Consider the following 18,498-nt stretch of genomic DNA (forward strand, 5'->3'; position numbering starts at 1 on the left):
GAGCCGGAGTGGGGAACTCCTCTACCTCCGTCTGTGGGATATGCGTGGCTCTAACAAACAGTTCTTGGCCCACCCAGATTGCTAGACTCCTCCACCGCCTCCTGCAAGGCGCTCGTGGCTCTAGCAAGCAATTCTGGGCCCACCCAGCATAGGTGCCTGGAGCAGGGAACTCCTCCACTGGCCCCCGTGGGGTGTGTGCATGTCTCTAGAAGGCTGTTTGGGGTCTGCCTGGAACGGAGGATTCCTCTGCCACTGCCTGTAGGACACCCTTGTCACTAGCAAGCAGTTCTGGGCCCACCCAGAGCCCTAGAGCGGAGATCTCCTCGGCCGCCTATGGGGTGCACAGCTCTAGCAAGCAGTTTTGGGTCCTGCCAGAGTGAGGGACTCCTCTGCCTCCGCCCGCGGGGTATGCGAGGCTCTAGCAAGTAGTTCTGTGCCTGCCCAGAGCAGAGGCAATCCTCTGTGGCCAACCGCAGCCCACAGGAGGTGTGAGGCTCTAGCAAGCAGTTCTGTGCCCACCCAGAACCCTGGAGCAGGGATCTACTCTGCCGCCCTTGGAGCACGCAGCTCTAGAAAGCAGTTCTGGGTCCTCCCAGAGTGGGGGACTCGTCCACCGCTACCCGCAGGTGTGCACTAGGCTCTAGCAAGTATTTCTGTGGCTGCCTGGAGCAGGAGAACTCCACTCCAGCCACCCACCACCCGTGGGAGGCTTGCGGCTCTAGCAACCAATTCTGGACCTGCCCAGAGCCCTGGGGTGGGGTTCTTCTCTGCTGCCCGTGGGGTGCGCGGCTCTAGCAAGCAGTTCTACACCCTCCCAGAGTGGGGGACTCGTCCACCGCCACCCGCGGGGGCGCGCTAAGCTCTAGCAAGTACTTCTGTGGCTGCCCGGAGCAGGGGAACTCCACTCCAGCTCCCCGCCGCCTGCGGGAGGCTTGCGACTCTAGCAACCCGTCTGGACCTGCCCAGAGCCCTGGGGCAGGGTGCTTCTCTGCCGCCTGTGGGGTGCGCAGCTTTAGCAAGCAGTTCTAGGCCCTCCCAGAGTGGGGGACTCGTCCGCCGCCACCAGCAGGGGTGCGCTAAGCTCTAGCAAGTACTTCTGTGGCTGCCCGGCGCAGGGGCTTCTCTGTGGCCACCCACCACCTGCGGGAGGGGGCCAGCTCTAGTAAGCAGTTCTAGGGCCCGCTTTGTACATGTATTTTATGTTCTTAGATGATCTTCCTTGGATTTATAGCTTGCCGAACTTCTTTCTGGGCTCACCTCCCCATCTTTGGCTTCATAGATTCTGATTCCAACCAGTTTTTCTTCCTTTGCTCAGGAGCCTCTGACCAGGGTTGCTACTAGCCGGCCATCTTCCCAGATTCGCAAGTGCTTTCTATGATAGTTATATACATCTTCTAGGTTTCTTATGAATTTTATTTGCCTAATGTATCTTTTTCCATTGTGTTACTTTTAAACTAATTTAAAGTGGGTTTTCTATAGGTATATATAGTTGAATCATTTTTTTTAATCCCATATAGCAACATTTGCCTTTTATTTTAAACATTCATGCACTTATGAATTAGTCTTTCAGAACATGAAGTATTGGTAAACAGCAGTGTTTCAGTGTTTTTCAATTAAAATTCAGGAGAGTTTAAGAGAATATTTTCAGCTTGTGGAGAAGAGCACAGGTTTATAGATAAATAAATGTTTTCCAGGATAAAGGTAAATACTAAATACCTGGTAGAGAATTTTTCAGATCTCAGTTTTGGATCCCTGATGAAGACTGATTTACGTCCATCCATAAAACTTATATGTTTGCCCAAAGGAGAGAAAGACTTGGCCTGCCTTAACTAAAATAGTTCAGGATATCCCTGTGCTTATGTTTAATGATTTACTAATAAATGACTTACTTCTTCTTTTCTTCAAAATAAGACAGTTTCTTTGTCATGTTACTTTAAGGCAGTCTCTTTCCTCCATTATCCTATTGTTGTGATGTGGAAATAAGGGGTGGTAGATCTTTTTGTTTATTAGGAGAGGCTGGAAATCTCTAACTTTTTGAATGCCTATAAATTGTTATAAATTCCTATTCACTTCTTCCATCTTCTTTTCAAATTAAAAAATAAGTGGAAATATAATTTTATTTTTATTTTTTCTCTGACTGTTACTGGTCAGTGTTTTTTTGTGTATGGTTTTAGTTGAAAGGTTCATATTACTAGGATTATTAACAAACATAAGTTTTTTTAAGGGAAAAAATTATTAGAACACATAGTATGAATTAAAGTGTAATCTTTCTGAAGGCAGGGATTATATTTTCCATTTGTTCCCACAGTGTGGCACAATGTCAGGGACCTAGAAGGTAGCCAATCAACAATTGCTTCAAATTGATTTCTTAAATAAAATTGGAGCTCCTGCTTTTTTGAAATAAATTAATGTAATGCTTAGGGTAAACAATATTGGGATTCTCATTTTTAGTTATTATTAGACTATTTTCTCTAACAAAGTGAACATTTGAAAAGGGAAGATGGTTTTAGTTTTGTAATAGAGCCACCAAGGTGCATTACACTGACTGAAGTTTTATCTTTTGAGGCAAAATGCAAATTTAAACCAGTTAACTCTGGGACACAGGCCTTGGAGAAAAGGGAAAAGATCATTTGATTTCTGCAATATACATTTTACGAACATTTAAAAAGTGCTTTGTTCTCTGTTTTCTATACTGTAACCCCAGTTATATGGGTTCTTTGCTTCTTTGTTCTGACTCTCAGTCCAACCTGAGAAAACCCACAGTTTTACAATTGGTGCCATTTCATATTTATGATTTGTATTTCCTTCTGGGCCCTTCCTTTTTCTTTGTCCAGTTAGCCGAGTCATTCATGCCATCAAGTGTTTTCAAACTTTCCCAGCTCTTCTCTGGTTTCACTTACATCCCCATTACACCCCCATTTCCAACTCACTTATGTCCTCTCCTTTACTTGAAAAAATAGGGACAGTAGGCCGGCCTTCTGTTAAGACTCTGCACACTTGTAGGATTGTGGGTTTCTGTATTCATATTGCTTTGGTCTTTCAGCCTCCTTCCCTGCAATCTCCAAGGAAGAGGTCTTTCTCCTCTCCTTTCCCACTAATCCTTCCACCTGTGCATTTGATCATGTTCTTCCTGCTTCCTCTGAGACCTAATTCTATCAGTTACTCCCTTTCCTGTATGTTTATCCTTTTCATCCCTATTGGATCCTAGAAAATATGCTCAAGTTTCTGCTTTTTATTTATTTAACAAAAGCCTTCTCCAGCTCTTGCTTCTTTCATTGCCACGTTCTTACCCAGAGTAGTCTATATTCACAATATTCACTTCACAAATGATCTGGACCTGTCCATATCGAAGTCACTGACTGCAGCTTAAATTGCTCTTACATACTCAGTCCTCCATTACTCAGCCTTTAGCCTTCACTTGGACTCACCTGGACCACTGTTGGTGTTTCTTGACTTACCTCCCTGCCCTCAGTCATCACTCTTCCAGTTTATCTTTCTCATCACTGCAGTAATCTTTAAAAATAATGATGTGATAATATTACTTCTTTATCCTTAAAACCCTTCAGAGGCTTAACATTGCCTACAAAGTAAAAATAATTTTAAATCTGTAAAAGGACATATGAGGCCACTAATGATTTCACTGCTGTGTCTCCAGTCTTATCTATTACTGGTCTGTTATTGAGTCCACCTGTAGTTCCAAAAGTAATGTTCTGTTTCACTGTTTGTTTTTTTTCTAAGACAGAATTTCCTTCTGTCACCTGGGCTAGAGTGCTGTGCCTCAGCCTAGCTCACGTCAACCTCAAAGTTTTGAGCTGAAGTGATCTTCCTGTCTCAGCGTCCCAAGTAACTGGGACTACAGGTGTGGACCTTCATGTTAATTTTTCTATTTTTAGTAGAGATGAGTGACTTTGCTCAGGCTGGTCTCAAACTTCTGACCTCAAGGGATCTTCCTGACTTGGCCTCTCAATAGTGCTAGGATTACAGGATTATGAAACTGCGCCCAGCTTTTGTTTCATACTTCTGATCTTTAGTGTTTTGTGTCCTCTAGTGAAGTACATTTCCTTGTATCCCTAGCAATCTCCTGCATAACCTTCAAAGACCACAGTAAGAATCCTCACTAAACTTCACCTGACTTCTCTTCCTCCCCGCCTCACCTATCACCTTTATACTACCATGGTATATTTTTGGTGGTTTTACTATATAGTTTGTGGACACTGCCATTATTTATAGTAGTTGTTTGTTTTTATGTTTGTCTCCCTTTCTAGACAGGTCTCCTTGAGGGCAGGAACCATTTTACTAATCTTGCCATATGCCACACCTAGCATAGTGCCTTGTGCATAGCAGTGACTCTATAAGTTTGTAGAATGAATGAATTTTAGCAAATACTGATTTGTGCTTCTTTCATAGGCTCACTATTATACTTTTGGATTTAGATTATAATTTATGATAATCTTTAATATCACTAAACTTAATACTGGCTACTGTAATTATTTTATAATTTATAATAATAATGCTGGCTGTTGTGGCATATAGCTTCAAGGAGATCTAAAGAGGAGGGAAGATGAATTTATAACTAGTAATTAGTGACTTAATAAGATAACCTATCTGAATATTTAGTTCTTTTGTCCACATTATTGTAGTGTATGATACCAGCTCATCTATACATTCCTTTGCTAATCAAATTGTACTAGAGAAAAGATTTAATGAAATTTATGATCATTTTCCTCCTGACTTCTCATGTCCCTCTCCTTTATCTCTATATCATGCTGGAGAACTTCATCTAAAATGCACATCTGATGATTTACTCTTTTGCTTGTTCCCCTCAATTCTTCCTTTCTGTTCACCTGTATTCTAGTCACTTTACTAGTCTCCTCCTTTACCATATTTAAAGCTTTATTCTTGATTAGACTTTTTAAAAAAAATTGTTGTCACAAACAGCACTGTTCTGCATCCCTTTGCACCTGCAGCTGATAATGCTCACTATTCTCTACTCTAAGCATATGGTTCAAGAGGATAAACATAACAGCACATTGGTAATGTTTATGTTAAATGAGCCAGTCTTCTCCAAGCATCTGCTGCACAGGCGCAGAAACAGATAAGTTGTTTCAGCTATTGGCTGCCAGGAGAACAGAAGGGTTGCCACAACAAAGTCAGCAAACAACCCCCAAAAGCCTCTAAGAAGCGTAAACTCATGCTGCTGGAAAATCAAAATCAGTAAAAGACTACATTTTTGATGCTTGATCTTGGCTTTGTTTCTCACATCTCTGTGTAAAGACTGGACTGTTTTCTGCAGCAACTGGGCAATCTTTAGAAGATTTGAAATTCATTCAGCTTTTGAAGGAAAGTATATATGAAATCTCCTTGGTCTCTGCAGAGTTGCCTGGTAGTAAGGTTGGATTGTGCTGTCCTTGGAAGCTTGGTCTTTTGACTCTCCTTCAGCTCCAAGGAAACCCAGCATCCTCTCTTCCCTGGCGCCACTGGGCCCGCCACCCTCTCCCCCCACCCCTTTCCTTGCCTCTTTTGCTTACCACCTCTCTATCCCTCACTTAGACTGGCTGCCAGGGTTCGCAGACAGCTGGGCAGAGAGTGGCTAAATCTGCCCAGCTGCCCGGGAAGCTTGGCGGCCAGGCTGAGGGAAGGAAGCATCGGCTCTCTTTGAAGGTCGGCTGCCAGTGAATCTCAGGCAGCTGGACTTCAAAGGGGGGACCGCCAGGCTTTCTCTCCCGTCTGGGCAGGTCATTCCACAGCGCAGTGCTTCCGGTGCTGGCACAGTGGCTTTCAAGTTCCTCTTCAGTTAAAGAGCTGAATTGGGAGCAGCACTTGTGTTCACATTTGTGGTTCTTATGTGATACAGACAGCCTAAGACCCCACAACCCCTGTTAGACCAAACTTAAGAGTTAAAGAGAAAATGAAACATCATGTAAAGGACAGCTAAAGAGACCCCCAGCAGTGAGTGAGATTTCCTTATTTTTGGCTTCCAACTATTATTAACTGAGGTTTCTTTCTTTTTTTTTTTTTTAAATTAAATCATAGGTATGTACATTAATGCAGTCATGGGATACAGTGTGCTGGTTTTATATACAATTTGAAATATTTTCATCAAACTAGTTAACATAGCCTTCATGGCATTTTCTTAGTTATTGTGTTAAGACATTTATATTCTACATTTAGAAAGTTTCACATGTACCCTTATAAGATGCACCATAGGCATGGTCCCACCAATCAGCCTCCCCCTCCCCTCCCCTCCTAATTACTTCAGGGACTCTTGGTGTGATCTTGAATAAAGGATAATCAGCCTATGCTTATGAACTGAATTTAGCCAGTGGCCTGGAATTGTGTATAACCATGGATGATTGTTTTGTTTCCAGAATTTTTTATAGCATCCACTATCTCTTTATTTATTCAATTTTTCTTGTTAGAGACAGGGTCTCACCCTGTCACCCAGGTTGGAGTACAGTAGCACAGTTATACTCACTGCAACTTTGAATTCCCAGGCTGAGGAAACCTTAAGTCAGAAGAGCCATGATTTGTAAGAGTGCAGGCCCTGGAGCCAGGCTACCTGGGTTGAAATCCTGGCTCTAACACTGGTCACATGACTTAGGGCAACTCTGCACCCTATACCATCCCTGGAAAGAGGGGATAATAATAGTACTTGTAGGACTGTTGAGGAGATTTAAAGAGTTAATAGATATCATGTACCTAGGTAAGTATCTAGCTCCTAGTAAGTATACCAAAAATGTTAGCTCTTATAATCAGGTACCATGATTGGTTCTCATTGACTGGAACTAAATGGAGGTAACATGACTGGTTTATTATTTTTACTTCCCCTATTTGGATGAAAGACTGCTAGTTTCTTCCTTAGGTTGAATTTGTAATAGAACTTTTTGAGAAATAGAATAGTTGAGAATAGTTTTAATAGTGTAAAAAATATATATGTAATTTGAAATAGAAAAAAGTTATTTCATATTATCCGTTCTCCTTGTACTAACTTTCTGCAGATACAAGGAGGCCAGACTTATTAAAGGCCATTACTAAAACAATCTGTCATACAAACCAAGAGGAAGAAATATTGCAGCTTATTATAAAGGGGTGTTTTGGTTGAAGTTAGAATCAGGATTTGAATTTTTTCTCTGGCAGTTTCTAGTCACATGTCTTTGTGCGAGTTGCCTTACTGAGCCTCAGTTTTCTTAGTTATTATATGAGTAGTTATATATATCTTGGAAAACTTGTTTTAAGGATAAAATTAGAAAATGTCCATTTTATTGTACTGAGTAGCAATGTATTCAATAATTGTAGCTAGTATTATTATTCTCGTTATTACTACTGTTACTACCAGTATTAGTGTTAGAATTTAAAATTGTGGCTCAGCGCCTATAGCTCAACCGGCTAAGGCGCCAGCCACGTACACCTAAGGTGGCGGGTTCGAATCCCCAGCCCGGACCCGCCAAACAACAATGACAGCTGCAACCAAAAAATAGCCGGGCGTTGTGGCGGGCGCCTGTGGTCCCAGCTACTTGGGAGGCAGAGGCAGGAGACTCGCTTGAGCCCAGGAGTTGGAGGTTGCTGTGAGCTATAATGCCATGGCACTCTACCCAGGGGGACAGCTTGAGGCTCTGTCTCAAAAAAAAAAAAAAAAGAATTTAAAATTGTTATCTAATCACAAGAAAGCTTTTAATTTTGCTGATGGTGACACAACAAAGAAACAACCTTTTCTTAAGGTTTTCATTCTCACTAGATCAGGGGTGAGCTAATGACAGGCCAAATTTAGCCTGCCACCTCTTTTTATAAATAAAGTTTTATTGGAACACACAGCTTATGCATTTGTTTATATATTGTCTATGGTTATTTTCATCTTACAACAGTCGAAGTAAATAGTTACAACAGAGTGTGGTCCTCAAAGCCTAAAATATTTGCTGTCTAGACTTTTCCAGAAGAAGTTTGCCAATACTTGCTGTAGATGTGTGTTTCCCCAAGTAAGGTCAAAAGAATATTTAATCTGCTAGTATGTACCGTCTGAAAAAATGGCTTTATAATCAAATAAACTTTGGAATGTTGAAGAGTTTGATTTATTCTAGGGCTACTACTTAAAAGACTCTGGCTTTTAATATACTGATGCTTATTGTGAATCTTTAAGACAAGGTTATGGTATGCAAATAAACTCTAGTTTCCCATGCTTACTTGGCTATAGCCCCTTGAGATGATGATGTTACACAAAACATTCTCTGGGAAACCCTGCTCTTAGGCTGGCTCTCTGGAAGGACTTTCTTCTTAAATCATTCCTCATGGTGATTTAGATGATACCCTCATTTGGACCTACAGAATGTCATATGAAAATTTATATTAGTCATCTCATTTATTTCCTGATAAAAATTGTATTTTGTTGAAAATTAGAATAGTAAAATATATCAGATACTTAAATAGTCTAATAAGATAATATTACCATCTTTTATTATTTCTGTATGTAGCCTCAAGATTGTAAATTAGAGTCTCAACATCCCCAAAAGACAGGATGTTTCATTTCATGACTTCTTGAAATTCCAGAAGCATGGTCTTCGGTAGGGCTTAAAAAATTTTTGCATACAGATTTCTAAAGCATAAATCTAGAGTGCCTAACTGGTATACCAGCTGATCTCAGCTATGGTTTATAAGAAGAGAGATTAATGTGGAGGTAACTTGTGCCCTAGCCATAAGGGGTTTGTTTTATAGACTAAAGTAAACACCTTGAATTTCAAGTTGCAAGCACATGGGGAGCCAAAAGATTCCAGAGCAGTGGCGTCATATTCTGCCTGTGACTCACACTTCTCAGTGGCTGAACTCTCTCCCACAGCTGCAGCTTCTAGCTGGTCATCAGTTAGAGTCTGAGGTAGTCACACACTACAGTCACCTGGTTTGAGATGACCAAACAGGCATATCATTGCAACACAGTTCAGTTATTGATGGAGGCTGGACTATCTCTTTGCTAACCACATATGAAAAATAGTACAAGTTTGCCATCTCCTGGAATCCTTATGAGGGTATTAAATTCTCTGTCCAAAAATGTGTCCTCAAATCAGTCAAACTACCTCGTTCTGTATCCTAGTCCTCTTGATTGGGCATCCTCAAAATTCAAACTTGAGGTCTTCCATGGCTCCTACCAGTCGCAGCTAGCTAATTCCTCCAACTCTTTTGGTATACAATCTCATTCCTCCCTTCTCAGGCCTAGTGCTTCCCTAACTAATACTGGCATTTAACCCTTGTTATCGTCCCAGTAGCCAGGAGAGGAGGTAAAGTTAGGTCCTAAGAAGAGATAGCTGTTACCTTGTTGGGGAAAGAGCATTGACAACATTTTCTAGCACAGAGAAAATTCTGGCTCTTATTTGGTAAGAGTAGGCCACCTCTTTAAGCTGTGAGGATTCCAGGGAGCTGAGAGGAGGGTGTCTGTAGATCCAGCACACCATGGGGCATCTACCCAAATATCCTCTGCTTATGTTTCAGGGTCCCAGATTTTCCCAGCTAGAGCCCTGGCCTTAGAATAACAGACCTGCATTGTTCGAGCATTAGAATGTCTCTGGAGCTCTGTAAATCTAATTAGCAGATCTTCTGGATCTTCTGTTTGTTCCTTTGCTGTGTCAGCTCTTTCACTACAAGAGATGATGATCTCTTTGAAAGCTGCTCAAATGGTCCTCATTCTCCAACTTAGTCTTTGACTGTAAATGGCTCTCAGTTTCCCAGTATCCTTCTGGGGGTATCTCAACAACTTAACAGTAACTGGCCAAGGCTGCTACCCTTCTAGGCAGTGTTCCTTCCCATGGCTTTTAAATGCCTAAAACATTACACCCACGAGGACATTCCCTCCACTCAGGTCACCTCCAATAAATTGTAGCTGTTGGACCACTACTAAATGCTGGGTCTGTCTGCACTCCATAGTCCCACTAAGCAACAAGAGAGGCAGTCCCAGATTCTCATCTTACCACCTGTGTCAGGTGTCCTCAAACTACAGCCCACGGGCCACATGCGGCCCGCCTAGGACATTTATCTGTTGCCAGGTGTTTTTACCACCGCTGCCTGTCCTGCTTAGCAGTTGACTCGTACTGGGGCCCGCAGTCTGGCCCTCCAACAGTCTGAGGGACAGTGAACTGGCCCCCTTTTTAAAAAGTTTGAGGACCCCTGACCTGTGTTTTTGGACCTTTTCCTGGCACCACTTGGGACCTCTAAGAAGACAATACCAAGACAGGATTAAACATATAAGAAATTTACTGGGTAAGCATTATCAGAGAAAATGGAAAGGGAAGCAGAGAAGGTCGGAGAGAGTCAATGGCCCTATCTTTTGCTAGAGAATTACCTTAAGAAAACTGGCAAAGGCTCACAACCATTGGGTAATCACTGAGTGTGGTGCATGTATATACAGACACACACACAATTAGCTATCATAGAGAGCATTCTTTTTTTTATTTTTATTTTTTTGAGACAGACTCTCACTCTAGCAAACTCACACTCTTTGGCTTGAGCAGTCCTCTTGGAGGGCATTCCATTAACCACAGTTATATAGGACACCAGAGTTTTTAATGGGTCAGATATCTTTGTTCATATAGACTATTCTTTTTGGGATAATTGACTTCCTAGTACTTTGGCTGTGCAGGTTAGGTACTAAATCATAACTGAATGGCAAATTGGTGTAGTAGAGTAACTTTTATAAGTCTTTATGCAAAACCAATTTTAGAAGTAAGAAGACTATGAAAATATATCAATAAGAGAAGAGTTACAGTGAAGTATTTAAGAATAGGCTCTTTGGGTTCAGATTCTCAGATCTGCTACTTATAAACCTCATCTGGACTTGGATGAGGTATTTGAATATCTATGCTTCACTTCCTAAACCATAAAGTGGGGATACTAGAACCTAGTTTAGAGTGACTATTAGGACAGTAAAGGATATAGCACCTGGGATCTAATAAGTATTGTATAAGGGTTAGCTGCTATGGTTATTATTAACATCATCATCCTTCAACAAGCACATAAAAGATAAAGATCTGCAACCGTGTGCACGGTGTCTGGCGTATGCTAGGAATACAATAACTTTTTGAGAAAATAAATAATGTGCTAATTTATAATTTTATTTATATTTACTCTTTAAGATAAATACAAGAAATGACCCCAACAATTTTATAAGCATAATATGAAAAACTGAATGCAGTTGTAATCTTGAGTTGCTAACACAATCTGAAAAATGCCTCCTGGCTCTTTATTAAAGCAAATAGATGATTTTCAAAAGCCTTGTGAATGTTTTTTGGAAGGAAAGCGAACGATATTGAAACTATTGTGTGAAACTAGTACTTTATCTATAGGTGTATATCATTTTTGTGGCTCAAGGAGTGGGGCGTTGGCCCCATATGCCAGAGGTGGTGGGTTCAAACCCAGCCCTGGCCAAAAACTGCAAAAAAAAAAAAAAACACAAAAAACTGAAATGTTCTTGCCTTTAAAATGTTCTCATTCGAATTCAGGTAAAATGTTAACACTTTGTCTTTATAAACAGGTTCATCCTAAATTCCACTATAAACAGGCTCATGACCCAGGCACTGACACTTCTTGTGTGACTTTTTCCTATGATGGTAATGTCCTTGCTTCTCGTGGAGGTAGGTTAAAAGTTTTCTTTTAGATATTTTCTATATGTAAAATGACCATATTTCACTCTAACAAATGCCATACTAATCATGCTTAGTAAAACTAGCTATGCTTTTCATTAGTGAGCTTTTGTCAGGCTGAGTTTTTCATTAAAATGCACTTCCAACTTGGCAACATTGTTTGTATTAAAAGTTATCAAGTAAAATTTAGAAAACATTTACCCTATTTTGCCTAAGTTTTTAATCTTAACTTCACATTCCCTAAGAGTTTGAAGCCTCCACAAATGACCTTTGCCTCTATCTTCGAAATTTTATAGATGATCATCCACTTCTTTCTATGCCGGTTTTTGTGTGTGTGTGTGTGTGTGTGTGTGTGTGTGTGTGTTAAAGACAGGGTCTTTGTACCCAAGCTGGAGTACAGTGGTGTGATCATAGCTCACTTTAACCTTGAACTCCTGGGCTCAAGCAATCAAGAGAGAAAAATTAAGACCTAGTGTAGAGGGGAGGGAAGAGAGACAAGAGACTTTGCACTTGGCTTTTCCCTCAGTTTAACTAATTCATTTCCTTTTACCCTTGGGAACTCCAGTCAGATTCTCTTTCCTCTAAGGCAGTGGATCTCAACCTGTGGGTTGCAACCCACAGGAACTGTATTAAAGGGCCGCGGCATTAGGAAGGTTGAGAACCACTGCTGTAAGGAAACCTTGCTGATAAAGCCAAACTATGCTCACTTGCAAAACTTAAAAAAAAAAAAAAATGAAAGCACATGTCCATGTACTTTTCTATTTTAGACATGGCAACTGGGAATATCTACAAAATATGTCAATTATAGTGGGTACTTGAGTTCAGAGATGAATCCCAATTAAAACTAAATATATTCTTTACTTGAAAACTATGGTTCTTATCCCAAGAGTGGATTTCATTCTCTGGAAGGTTATTGAAATGATAAATGCTCCCCTTAGAAATTCTCATGTTCACTCTTGCATCTTTAGGGTGGTATACCCAAATCTCTCAGGTGGAGCCAGGAGAGAAGAAGGGATCAAAAGGGGAGTTTATTTTGAAAATTCTTCCAAAAGGATTCTAAAGTAGATGAGCTCTCAGTTGATAATTACTACCTTAGCAGTACAGGACCAACCTCTATTTCAGTCAAAGCCATTTTGATGATAAATCTTCCCTTTTCCTTTCATCCTGTAATTGGTATTGGATGACTGAGTTGGTCAACACAACATGCATACTGCATTCCATCATTTTCATTCTGGGATATATAGGCTATGGCAGATGGAAATCTATTCATCATGGAGTCCCCAGGGTGTTTCTGCTGACTCTAAAACCTTTTAAGTTAACTGAAACTAATGCAGATTAATATTTTCTTATTGTTTGAGGATTGTGGGGATATGTAACCTTTCTTAATACTAAAAGCAGTAGGGTAACATTTCAAAGGTGAGTCTTAGAAAGTTCTCCCTGTATAAGCAGGTCTTGAGTCCAGCCAGTTGTGGATTAGTGCACCTGTCTAAAGTTGAGTTTCAGAGGAAGGGTCACTGGGGAGAGAAGGGGGATTTTTACTGAACTTTCCACTCACCTCATTTGCACCTGATTCTGATTCTTTATTGGACTTGAGTGGGTTAAGACAGGTCTCAGCTGTGGGCACTGGGGAACAAGAACAGCAAAAACATTACTTATGTGGGTTTGGCATTTGTTCTGGTCAGGAATTAGTAGCCCTATAGAAATATAAAAAGGTGATTCTTAAAAAAAATTCATTATTCTTTAAATGGCTTGGAAAAGCTGTACTCCCCAGCAAAGCGAAGAATGATTGCTATAGGTAGAATTACACTGGAGGGAAGGAAATCACATGGCTTACCCCCATTACTGTTAATGTATAGCTTTACCCACACACTAGTGGGAAAAAGAATCTGTTGTGAACTGAACTATTTTCAGTACTGATGGTTATTAAATTAAGATAGTCTCCAAAAACAAACAAAAAAAGATATTCTCAAGAAGTTAGGTTATGCTTAAATATACCACAGAGGAACTATCATCTGCTCTAAAATCACTTTAGATTCTCCAGGGTTCCTTTCGCCTGCAGATGCTACATTAATCAGGAAAGTAATTTCTAGAAGGTTGATTCATTATCTTATAGCTTTCTACTATTCTTGCAACTACTGTGTTCAAGCTCCCCGAACGGTTGAAAAAGTAAAAAATGTTAATGTGCATCTGGCTTCATTCTTTCCTTTCCTCTCCTTTTCTTTTTTTCTTTCCCTTCCCTTCCCCTTTCTCTTTCTTTTCTTTCATTCCTTCTTCCCTTTCTCTCTTTCTTTCCTTACTTCCCACCTTATAGGCTATGTTTAGCAGACTCTGAAGTTGGAGGAATTTTTTTTGCACAGTTCATTTTTTTCCCCCCTCTCATTCCTCTGTTAGGTGATGATACATTAAAATTATGGGACATCCGACAATTTAATAAGCCACTTTTTTCAGCCTCGGGTCTTCCTACCATGTTCCCAATGTAAGTAGCCTATTTTTAATATTTGATCAGCAATAGGAGAATGGAAAAGAAATTTTTTTCATTTTAATGTTAATTTGTATTATATGTCTTTAGAGTTTCTAGAAAAGAGACTGGAGTGATTGAAATCTGCTTTTTGAAAGATGCATTTTCTTTTCCTTTTATTTTGTATTAATACGTTCTTCAGACTATAAAAACCGTTTTAAAGTTAAAATGATGTGTGTTGAGTTGTTCATGTGTTTGAGTGTGTATATATTGTGTGCATGAACAGGTCCTATGTTCATATGCACATGAACAATTGTTCTTTTAGTTGTATAAATTAAATTGAATAATTTAATTGTTAATTCTTTTAATGTATAAATCATAGGGTAGGCGTGTGTATTTGTAGTTTTTTTTAATATTAAGTCTCTCATACCATTAAAACCGATTCTAATAGTTACTAGGCATTTATAGTACAGCTAATTTTCTCAAATTTTTCTTATTCCTATCAATGACTCAGCATCCTTCAGTTGTTCAGACTGTCTTGCCCTGGGTAACTGAACACTATCTCCATTTTACTAAACTGGCAACTAAAGCTTTTAAAGATTGGGGGTTGTGTGGGGGCAGCTGGATTAGACAAATAGTCCTATAGTCGGTGCCTAGGCAAATTTTTCTAGTTTAATAGAAATGAAATTCCCCATTTGTGTTAAATAATGACCAACGGGGAGAGAGTGAAGGTAATGGGAGCATCAAGTGAAGGGAGCTTTATAGTAATACAGCACTAACTCACATGGTCCACTGCCCATGGCATTTATCTGTCTAAGCAAACATGAATTTATAGCTGATGAGAATTTTTTGAGCTATTGAGCTTGCTACAGGTAATGCTAACTACATAACTTCTTTGGATCATTCCGTACTTATCACACTCAGGTGGCCAGACTTCTCATAACAAGAGATGTTGTGTTGCAGTCATCAGTTAGCTTCTTGCAGTATAACCTGCTACTTGTTTCATGGTGCTTGACTTGACACAACTCAGATTATTTGGGGGTGATGGTGGTGATAATGTAGTGGTAGTAAAAATCCAAGAAGTGATCAAAATAATCACTAGTAGACATTGGTCATATATGATGACTCTTTGTAGACACTCTTAGTGTCTACATTGAGTTTTCCTATGCTCCCTTTACATTAAGAAGTGTTACAATGTAGATGTTAAAAGGCACAGATTCTGTAGTCAGGCTGCTTAAGCTTGAATCCCAGCTATATAACTTACTGGTATCATCATGGGTAAGATATATTTAAACTCTTTGCTTCAGTTTCCTAAATAGTAAAATGGAGATAATATCTACTTGTGAAGATTAAACAAATTAACGTGAGTGGTTGACTCACAAGCCCTATATAGGAGTGAGTTCTTATTACAATGATGTCTATATTTGATTTAATTCACGCATTACATTTGGGGTGGTCATAAGCTTATATGTGCACTTACACACTCTTTTTGTTGTTAGGACTGACTGCTGTTTCAGTCCAGATGATAAACTCATAGTCACTGGTACATCTGTTCAAAGAGGATGTGGTAGCGGCAAACTTGTTTTCTTTGAGCGTAGGACTTTCCAAAGGGTGTATGAGATAGACATCACAGACGCGGTATGTATATTCTTTTTTCCCCCAGCCTTGAGAGTGAAATGAAGTGTGCATCTTGGCCATTTTTTGTTTCTTTAATAGAACATGAGCCCTGGCCCGTACAGCATGCTGGTAGCTGCTTTTTACTCCAGTACCAAAGTTATCAGTACATTTATCCCTTTTCCAATATTTCCAATGGGTTCACACTTTAGTTGGAATTTCAGCTGAGGCTGGGATGTTTCTCCCTCTCTGCCAGCCAACTTGAGAAGAGAAGAAGCTGGTTATCATGTAGGATACAGAAAGGAGCATTCCACAATCTGCATGTTTGTGAAGATCGAAGGATTGACAGAAGTGAAGAGTATGCCCTCAGAAAGTGATAAAAGTTTATTATCTTTCCTTTCTAAACCCTGAAGACTTTGACAGAATTCTGCTGGTCAGAGTTGTAGTTACTAAGATAAGGCTCATCTTCCACTGAGCTTAATTGGTATTTGGAAATTTAAGACATTTTAGATTTCAGTTTTACATCTTTAAAAAAAAAAACCCCACAAAAAAATGTTAGTTTTGTTTACAGATTTATGAGAACACTGAAACACCAGCATTCACTCATTCATGTCCTGGGACTGGAACCACGTGTAATTCAATGATAGTGAAGATTCCCAGGAGAAAATTTGAATTCTTTTAAAGTATGTGTATTATTTAGATGGTAAGGCAATCATTGTGATTTTCTGAGTACAAAATAGGCCAATTAATGTCTGTATAAATTTTCTTTGGCTCATTGCCAAATCCCATAGCACTATCCTGTATCTTAAACAGTGCTTTTATATAGGTTTCTCCAGTTGTTTCAGCTCTTTGTAAACAGTTGAGATATATTATGCGTTTGAGTGACTCAGACGATTGGAAAACTGTTTTAAAATCACTAGCAAAAAGCTCCTGTCTCTTATGTCCTAGCAATACTAAGGAGTTTTATAATTTGTAGGCCCTAAATTTGAGACCATGGTATATAGAGTATTATAGAATAAGTAAAATAACAGACTAAATCAAGATGAATTTTTAAGTTTAACAGATTCTAATCTCATGACATAATTTGAAATATGCCAGCACTCACATCCAGGAGCCAACAAAAACACTAGAATCAAAGAAAAACAATCAACCCCCATCAACTTTAATCTCAAAAAGTAAAATTATTATAAATTAGCTGTTCCAGAAGTCAGCTGTGTTTTGCTGTGCCTCTCAACAACTGTATGTTTCAGTATCATTCTTGGTGTTATGTTTTTAACTTGTAATTTGAATTGAAATATAAATAAATTAAGGAATGTAGAAGTATGATTGCATTTTTAAAGACATGCTGGACATCTCTAGTTTATAGGGAGAACATGCTATTTGCTGGAGAAATCAGTGTCTCATAATGTGATAAATTATGTGATATTTTTGTTCTCTGAGTTGCTTCTTTTTCCTCCATAGCACTTACAGCCACCTCATATATTATATCATTTGTTTTTATCTTCTTCCACCAGGGCACAAGGGGAGTCCTTAGTGCTTTGCACAGTGCCTAGCAGATAGCTGTTAATATTTACTGAATGAGAGATTAGTATACTTGGGAAGTGCAAGTCATGGGTATTATACATCATAGGTGTGTCTTTGGAGAGAGGAGCAGGAGAGAGGACAGGTAGAGATTGGAAGGTAAACTGGCCTTGCATACCATAAGAAGAAGATGACTTTTATTTTGTGGCTCTCTTTTAAAAGCAAGGAGCGATGCATTCAGATTCAGGTTTTACAACAGTTAGGTAACTGTTGAATTGTAGAGGTTAGATTTATAAGATTTGGTGAGCATTTGTAGATGAAGTCTGGAATTTTATAATTTAAGAGACTGGATGAATGTTCCTTAAGATAAAAGTAATAGAAAAAATAAAGCAGATATTGGAAGATAGACAGTGAATCCCGTTGTTAGGTTGAGCTTGGAGTACCTGTAGGACTTCTAGGTAGAGATATTCAGTACACAGATGGGCAAATAAGTTTAGTGCTTAAGAGAATATGTGCACAGTTTGGGGAGAAGCATTTATAGCTTGTAGTTGAAATCTTGATTGCTGATGAATTTGATTAAAGAAGGGGCATAAAGGATAGGAAAAATGAGCCCAAGAAAAATCAGCATTTAGGAGATGAGCAAATGAAAAGCTAATAATAAAGGAGAAGGTTCATTAGATGGAGGATATCATGTATTAAGTCGTCTTAGAAAAGTCAGAGAACAAATTTTAAGATTAATTTTGACATGTAGATGAAGAGAGCTTAAAATAGGAAAACCACCCAATGCACTTTAGCGAGGCCGTTTAAATCGTTGATTTAGTGGGGGTGATGGGTTGTTGTTGTTAATAACAAACAGCATCATTTTTCTGTAGAATGTTATGTTTTTATGTTAAGAGACTTTAACTGCTCTTTTAACCTATTGTCTCAAGTTTTGAGTCTTCTTGGAATGTAAGAAAATAAATAAATATTAATACATTTCTTAGAATGAAAAGGTTGGACACTTTGCTAGAAAGGCCTAAAAAATAACTCTCTTATTTTGTTAGGTTTTGTCATTAAAAACCAGGATAGTTGTCATTCTTTTGGAAATACCACACTCTATTGTAGTAGATTAATTACTGTGTTGAGTTTTAATTTGCTCAAAAGGCAATATCTCCTATTCTTTTTTTGCAGTTTTTGGCCAGGGCTGGGTTTGAACGCACCACTTCCAGTATATGGGAGCAGTGCCCTACTCCTTTGAGCCACAGGTGCCACCTAGTATCTCCTATTCTTTTCTTTCTTTTTCTTTTT

At 39.3% G+C, this 18,498-nt stretch overlaps 1 protein-coding gene across 1 annotated transcript in view; it reads left to right on the top strand.

Annotated features, from left to right (window-relative positions):
* Positions 1–18,498, top strand: part of WDR70 (WD repeat domain 70) — a 289,355-nt gene that overhangs the window by 233,465 nt on the left and 37,392 nt on the right. Inside the window, exons 11-13 of the mRNA XM_012807055.1 lie at positions 11,510–11,609; positions 14,010–14,094; positions 15,576–15,714. Coding sequence (XP_012662509.1) covers positions 11,510–11,609; positions 14,010–14,094; positions 15,576–15,714 — 324 coding nt within the window. The remainder of the gene's footprint in view (positions 1–11,509; positions 11,610–14,009; positions 14,095–15,575; positions 15,715–18,498) is intronic.

The sequence above is a fragment of the Otolemur garnettii genome, unplaced genomic scaffold (assembly GCF_000181295.1).
Source record: "Otolemur garnettii isolate 467f Iridium unplaced genomic scaffold, OtoGar3 scaffold00063, whole genome shotgun sequence".
NCBI classification, from domain to species: domain Eukaryota; kingdom Metazoa; phylum Chordata; class Mammalia; order Primates; family Galagidae; genus Otolemur; species Otolemur garnettii.